Source organism: Embiotoca jacksoni, unplaced genomic scaffold, assembly GCF_022577435.1.
Source record: "Embiotoca jacksoni isolate LCO1_2020_lvr unplaced genomic scaffold, fEmbJac1.0.p SCAF_75, whole genome shotgun sequence".
Classification (NCBI taxonomy): domain Eukaryota; kingdom Metazoa; phylum Chordata; class Actinopteri; family Embiotocidae; genus Embiotoca; species Embiotoca jacksoni.
Window position 1 is genome coordinate 292501 of NW_027185431.1, and position 7500 is coordinate 300000.

The 7500-nt window shown below is 45.6% G+C and overlaps 2 protein-coding genes across 10 annotated transcripts in view; both read left to right on the forward strand.

Annotated features, from left to right (window-relative positions):
• Nucleotides 1-2801, forward strand: part of LOC138215433 (receptor-type tyrosine-protein phosphatase mu-like) — a 110420-nt gene extending 107619 nt beyond the window's left edge. For all 6 annotated transcript variants that reach the window (XM_069177580.1, XM_069177585.1, XM_069177582.1 and 3 more), the window contains 2 exons: nt 76-211; nt 923-2801. In XM_069177580.1, the coding sequence (XP_069033681.1) occupies nt 76-211; nt 923-976 (190 nt within the window). In that variant the 3' untranslated portion in view covers nt 977-2801. The remainder of the gene's footprint in view (nt 1-75; nt 212-922) is intronic.
• Nucleotides 2802-3546: 745 nt separating this feature from the next.
• LOC138215435 (zinc finger protein 497-like) overlaps nt 3547-7500 on the forward strand; it is a 4319-nt gene continuing 365 nt past the window's right edge. The window contains exons 1-4 of one of the 4 annotated variants that reach the window (XM_069177587.1): nt 3547-3658; nt 4298-4518; nt 4584-4904; nt 6320-7500. The exon at nt 6320-7500 is cut by the window's right edge and continues 365 nt beyond it. In XM_069177587.1, the coding sequence (XP_069033688.1) occupies nt 4311-4518; nt 4584-4904; nt 6320-7500 (1710 nt within the window). In that variant the 5' untranslated portion in view covers nt 3547-3658; nt 4298-4310. Of the gene's footprint in view, nt 3659-3709; nt 3888-4297; nt 4519-4583; nt 4905-6319 lie in introns of those variants that run through there. The other 3 variants (XM_069177589.1, XM_069177588.1, XM_069177586.1) reach the window with 3 other exon arrangements.

Here is a 7500-nt window from a genome sequence, read left to right on the forward strand (position 1 = left end):
TCTCCATCTTGTGGTGAGAAAGCAGAACAACTTCTTCACGTCTCATTAAATATAACTTCTGTATATTTAATACAGGAATGGCGGCGGTCGCAGCGGTGTGTTCTGCAGCGTCAGTATCGTGTGTGAGATGTTGCGACAGCAGCGCTGCGTCGACGCCTTTCACGCCGTTAAAACGCTGAGAAACAACAAACCCAACATGGTGGACCTGCTGGTCAGTAAACAACAAACAAACAAACAAACAAACAACAAACCCAACATGGTGGACCTGCTGGTCAGTAAACAACAAACAAACAAACAAACAAACAAACAACAAACCCAACATGGTGGACCTGCTGGTCAGTAAACAACAAACAAACAAACAAACAAATAACAAACCCAACATGGTGGACCTGCTGGTCAGTAAACAACAAACAAACAAACAAACAACAAACCCAACATGGTGGACATGCTGGTCAGTAAACAACAAACAAACAAACAACAAACCCAACATGGTGGACCTGCTGGTCAGTAAACAACAAACAAACAAACAAACAAAGAAACAACAAACCCAACATCGTGGACCTGCTGGCCAGTAAACAAAACAAAAAACAAGTGAAAGCTGTTTATGTTGACTTTTGTGGATGGTTTTACAATCAGTGCATCAGCATTGATAGGTCCCGCCCCCCTGCTGTGATTGGACAGTTTATTGTTTGATTCGTTCTGTTATTAGAAACAATATTTAAAAGTTTTTCAATTAATTATGAATCAAGTCATCAGAGCAGATACACATCACTGTTTATAAACACATTATTATTATTGTTATTATTATTATTACTATTGTATTGTTGTGTTCACCTCAACATTTCTACTCTTCCTACAAACATAATGTAATCATTTGTGTTTTCCTTATTTTTTCTGACCTCTGACCTCTGTGTCTCCACAGGAACAGTATAAGTTCTGTTATGAAGTTTCTCTGGAGTATCTCAGCTCTGCTTAGAGGGTCCTTCATCACCTCCTCCTCCTGCAGAGGGACAACTACTGAAGGTGAAGAGGAGGAGGAGGAAGAGCAGGAGGAGGAGGAGGAGGAGGAGGAGCAGGGGGAGGATGAGGATGTTTTTGCACTGCCTTGTTTAACTGACTCAACGTTTCTCATCTCGTGTCACTTTGTGTTTTTTTATTTTGTCATTTTGTCGTGTTGATAAGCTGAAAACTAAAACAACCAAAACAGGATCAGAGTCGACCATCTCGTCTGTGATCGATCACCTCTGACAGGCCCCGCCCCCTCCCTGTAGACAGGAAGTACTCAACTCTCTGTTTCTCTTATTCTGAAAGGACATCAGAGGTCGTGATATAAACAGGAAGTGGAGGAAGAGGACGACCCAAACATCGTCAATAACCCGAAACAAACCTGATGATATCATCACTAAAACAACCGGTGATTGTGATTGTTCAGAGCTGCGGCTAATTTAGATATTTTTTTTATAAAACAGGAAGTGAAGATGCCAAAACTCATTTAAGGTTCCAGCTCCTTGGATTATTAGAAAGATTTGTGCTAACAGATTTATTTGAAGATCCAAATATTTTTTTCTTTTTCACTGGTTCAACGTTTCAGACGAGCAGGACATTTAAATTCAGTCACTTCTGCCGGATTTAAATCAAACAGAAGAACTTCTGATTATTTGAGTTTAGCAATATGTCAGGAAACGTGTGAAGTCTTAAGGAACGTCCACCAAAAATTGATCCTGGTCATGAAAACGATCATCAGCCGCAGTTTAAACCTGGTGAATGAAGCAGAGCACGTAGTACGACCGGCGGTCCACCAGAGGGCAGTGTGACGCGTAGACATACGTCAGGAGACCGACTGGAGGTCACGAACTTTCACTGAAGAGGCGGCGGTTCGAGTCCGGGAAGACACGTGGAAGTCTTTAAGGAAACGTAGTTTTGGTGCATAAACACAACCACTTCTTCTTTTTCAAAAAACCTAACCATGTATGTTTTCGTAAACATAATCCTGTGGTTTTAGTCGTGACACGCTGCCCTCTAGTGGACGAGTGCGGTTCATTCTACTCCTGACAGAAACAACGTCTGCTCGAGGACCACTTACTGCTGTTTGTTCCTGAGTTTTCTGCCGCGTCACAGACTGAGTTTGTGCGGTTGTCAGGATGTTTGAACATCTTCGTTTCCATGGCGACAACGTGAATTCAATCAGCCGAAGGAGGACACCGTGTGATACGGCGAAAAGCCCTGGAACCGATTTTGAGTTGTTTAGTAATTTTTCCACTAAGAGACATAAAGATTTACAAAGACATGTGTGAAGAGCCCCGCCCCTCCGTCTGTCCGTCTGTCCTTCTTCTTTGGTGGTGTTTGACCTTTACTGCTGCACATGTAAACTAACTGGACAGGAAACAGGTCCGGTCCCCCTTCAGGTGCCGTGTTTCCGTTTGTTTCGTCCTCAGCAGCTGGAGGAAGCTGCGAGCTGTTAATAATGTACATAAAGCAGGAAGAAGAATATTTATTCCTTCACTTGTTCTCTGTGTCAGTGTCGTCGTTCTTGTGAAGCACACAGAGAGAGACAATCATGGCGGACGATTTTAATGTCCCACCAACAAAACCACAGTTAGAACAGGTATTGACCCAACCCTGGTTCCATATGGCTCTGGTTAGTGTAACCCTGGTCTCTTATGGCTCTGGGCCGGTCTAACTCTGGTGCTTTGTGGTTGTGGTGTTGACTGAACCTTGGTGATGCACATTATTGTAATGAAAGCATTTATTTATGTTGTATGACTCCAAAATATTACAAATAAAAATCTGTATACACACTGCAGCCTGTCGTCTGATTGAAGGAGGGGTCAGCAGCACGGACATCTGCAGGGAGCTGCCTCTGCCAGCAGGGGGCGATGACACACTGCTGGCACACACTGGTGTTGTAAATATGACTGTCGAGAACAACAATATTTTGACCAACACAGATTCTTATTTTCATTAAAAATGATTTAAGAGTGTTTAAATGTTCTCAGTTTAAATGTTTCCTCTGGCACGTGTTTGTATTTTGAGACTGATTAGTTTCACTTTTCTCCCAAAAGCTTCGCTGGTTGAATAAAAACAGGTCAAATAAACTCAGTGAGTCCACGTGTTGAATGAATAAATAAATAAGTAAACAGTTATTTATCTGGTTCCTGTGTTTTTAGTTTTTGTTTAATGTTTAATTTGTTTAAGAAGCCAAAAACCTAAATAATAAATAATGAAACTTCTAACTTAATTAATAATATTAATTTTACATTTATCAAGTACCAGTTTCCCGCTAATAAAATATAATGTTTTTTGTCTTTCTCAGCTGTAACGTCATGTTTAACTGTTGAAGGTTTTACAGATGAAATAAGTGATTTAAAAAATAAAAGATAAACTGAACTCTCATATCTTTATGAATATTTTGTTTATATTTTAGTTGCTCTCCGCCTGTTGATAGAAATGTGAAATGAGCTGCAGTTCCGGTTGTGGCCGCCGGAGGGAGGGTTGACCCGCCTGCAACGGAAGTCTCGGAGCAGCAGAGTCGCAGAAGAAGAAGTGTTTCCGGTGCGGCCTGTCGGCTGTTTTTTGCCTGAATCCGGTTCGTCGGTTGAAGCTTGAATTTCCCGGTGAACCGTCCGGACCGTCTCCGCACGAGCCGCGCTGCTCTCAGGTAAACCGATAACTTTCCCTCTGTCCGCTGCTGTTAGCATGAAGCTAACAGGAGTCCGTCTGTAGATTAAAGGTGATAATCTGCTGAGTCAGACAGAAGCCGGTCTCACACCGACTACCGGAAACACCGGAAACACCGGAGACGGTTTAAAAGGCTATAAGGAGGTCCTGAACCTCTCAAGATGCGCGGAGGTCAACTTCCGGTCCGCAGCTTCAGGTGTGTGGAACAGGTGTGTACAGAGTCTCTCGGGGAGGATCTGGTCCAGGGCCAGGTCCAGGACCAGGACCAGGTCCGACCCGGGTCGGTCCAGGACCAGATCCAGGACCAGGGCCAGGTCCAGGGCCAGGTCCAGGGCCAGGTCCAGGACCAGATCCGACCCGGGTCGGTCCAGGACCAGATCCAGGACCAGGTCCAGGACCAGGACCAGGACCAGGGCCAGGTCCAGATCCAGGGCCAGGACCAGGACCAAGTCCAGGGCCAGGTCCGACCCGGGTCGGACTGTTAGAATAGAAACAGGAAGTTAAAGCAGGAAGCGGAGCAGCCAAAGAGCCAATCAGGAGACTTTAAATCTCCAGCTTCCTGTTGATTGTTACTTTCTGTTCTTGTTGATCAGAAGGAGACCAAGTGAAGGTTTTCTAGTTTGTTCAGGTTGATGGAGCCCCCTGCTGGAGGAGAGCAGCTCTGCGTCCTCCTGGTGAGCGACCGACAGGAGGAGGTGAGGAAGAGGGAGGTGGGCTGCCAGTGGGAGAGTCCTGAGGAGCAGCGGAGGGAGGTGGGCTGTCAGAGCGACTCAGCAGAGAGGAGGGACGCCGGCGTCCAGGTGGACCTGCTGACTCAGCAGCTCAGCTGGAGACACTCAGGTGAGAACCGGGTCTGGCACCGGTCCGGTTCTGGTGCCGCTCCGTTAACTGGACTCTGTCTGCAGGCCCGTCGGCGATGCTGCTGCAGTGTTTTGCGGTCCGACCTGATGGACCAGACGGGGGCGCTCTGCTGCAGCACTGCACCACCAGAACCAGAACCATCCGACCTGCCGTCAAACCCTCCACGAAGCCCGCTCAGACCCGGTCCAGGACCCAGAGGAGGCCGCCACCTCACAGCTCCAACACCGCCAAACGAAAGCTGCCCCGACGCCACCGGCACCACCGTGAGTCCCCTGATACCGACCTTCACCAGGAGGAGGAGGAGGAGGTGGAGGAAGAGGAAGAGGAGAACACACGGGATCCCACCTGGACTCCACCTGAAGCAGGTGAGTTGTGTTTTGGTTTGTTCTGTTTTTATACCTCCGGTTCTTTAATAATCATTATTAACTGATTACTGACTCATTATTGGCTGATTATTAACTCATTATTAACTCATTATTAACTTATTAGCAACTTATTATCAACTCGTTAGTAATTGATTATTAACTCATCAGTAAGTGGTTATTAACTCATTATCAACTTGTTATTAACTCATTATTAGCTGATTAGTAAATTATTATTAACTCATTATTAACTGATTATTGACTCATTATCAACCCGTTAGTAATTGATTATTAACTCATTATTAAGTGGTTATTAACTCATTATTGACTCATTATTAGCTGATTAGCAACTTATTATTAACTCATTATTAACTGATTACTAACTTATTATTAACTCATTATTAACTGATTACTAACTTATTATTAACTCATTATTAACTGATTATTAACTGATTATTGACTGATTATTGACTCATTACTAACTTATTATTAACTTATTACTAACTGATTATTGACTCATTATTAACTGATTAGCAACTTATTATTAACTCATTATTACCTGATTAGCAACTTATTATTAACTCATTATTAACTGATTACTAACTTATTATTAACTCATTATTAACTGATTATTGACTCAGTATCAACCCGTTAGTAATTGATTATTAACTCATTATTAAGTGGTTATTAACTCATTATTAACTCATTATTAGCTGATTAGCAACTTATTATTAACTCATTATTAACTGATTACTAACTTATTATTAACTCATTATTAACTGATTATTGACTGATTATTGACTCATTACTAACTTATTATTAACTTATTACTAACTGATTATTGGCTCATTAGTAACACATTATTAACTCATTATTAACTGATTAGCAACTTATTATTAACTCATTATTAACTGATTACTAACTTATTATTAACTCATTATTAACTGATTATTGACTCATTATCAACCCGTTAGTTATTGATTATTAACTCATTATTAAGTGGTTATTAACTCATTATTAACTCATTATTAGCTGATTAGCAACTTATTATTAACTCATTATTAACTGATTATTGACTGATTATTGACTCATTACTAACTTATTATTAACTTATTACTAACTGATTATTGACTCATTAGTAACACATTATTAACTCATTATTAACTCATTATTAACTGATTACTAACTTATTATTAACTCATTATTAACTGATTACTAACTTATTATTAACTGATTACTAACTTATTATTAACTCATTATTAACTCATTATTAACTCATTATTAACTCATTATCAACCCGTTAGTAATTGATTATTAACTCATTATTAAGTGGTTATTAACTCATTATTAACTCATTATTAGCTGATTAGCAACTTATTATTAACTCATTATTAACTGATTATTAACTGATTCCCCAGATGCGGAGTGTCCGTCGGCTCTCGGGGACGTCCAGCTGGACTCCGACTCCCAGCATGCTCGGCTGCGTGTGGTGAAGCTGGAGCCCGACAGCACCGTGTGCGACGTGTGCGGCAAAGTGATGAAGAACAAGTCGAGTCTGGCGCGTCACTCCTTCATCCACACGGGGAAGAAGCCGTTCGGCTGCCACCTGTGCGAGCTGCGCTTCAACCGCCGCGACAACCTGCGGCACCACCTGAGCCGGCTGCATCCCGACGGCGTCGCCAAGCTGCGGAAGCAGCGGCCGCTCGCGGCGTGGCTCTGCGCCGTCTGCGGGAAGACGTTCAGCTGCAGGTCGCGGCTGAAGACTCACGAGGTCATTCACTCGGGGGTGAAACCGCACCGCTGCGACCTTTGTCCCAAAGCCTACATGAGGACCAACGACCTGGAGCACCACAGGAGGTCGGTCCACGCCGACGGCGCCGCCGACCCGCCGCGGCCCAGCTCGCTGCTCTGCGACTTCTGCGGCAAAGAGTTCAAGTGCCGGTCGCAGCTGGCCGTCCACTACCAGATCCACACGGGGGAGCGGCCGCACCTCTGCGACATCTGCGGACGCAAGTTCGGACGGCAGTACCAGCTGAAGCGCCACAAGGCGCTGGTCCACGCCAAGCGGGCCGACGGCGAGGAGAACCGGCCGCCCGACGCGCCGTTCTCCTGCGGCGTCTGCGGGAAGCGTCTGAAGTCCGAAGCGCTGCTCGCCGCTCACGGCCGCATCCACACGGGCGACAAGCCGCACCGCTGCGCCGTGTGTCTGCGCGGCTTCCGGCGCGCCGCCTGCCTGAAGCAGCACCACGTCCGCGTCCACCTGAAGGTCCGAGCCGGCGCCGCGCCGCACGCCGCCCGCAGGAAGAGCTGCGCGACGGGGAAAGAGTTCCCCTGCTCCATCTGCAGCAAAGTGTTCCGCTTCCGCTCTCTGCTGGCGAGCCACTCTCTGGTCCACAGCGAGCTCCGCCCCTTCGCCTGCGACTTCTGCAGCCGCAGCTTCCGGCGCCTCAGCCACCTGAAGAGACACCGGCAGGTCGTCCACGCCGACGGAGCGCGGCCGCCGCAGACCTTCGTCTGTCACATCTGCGGGAAGGACAAGAAGTGCCGCTCGCAGCTGGCGCGCCACGTCATCATCCACACGGGGGAGCGGCCCTTCGGC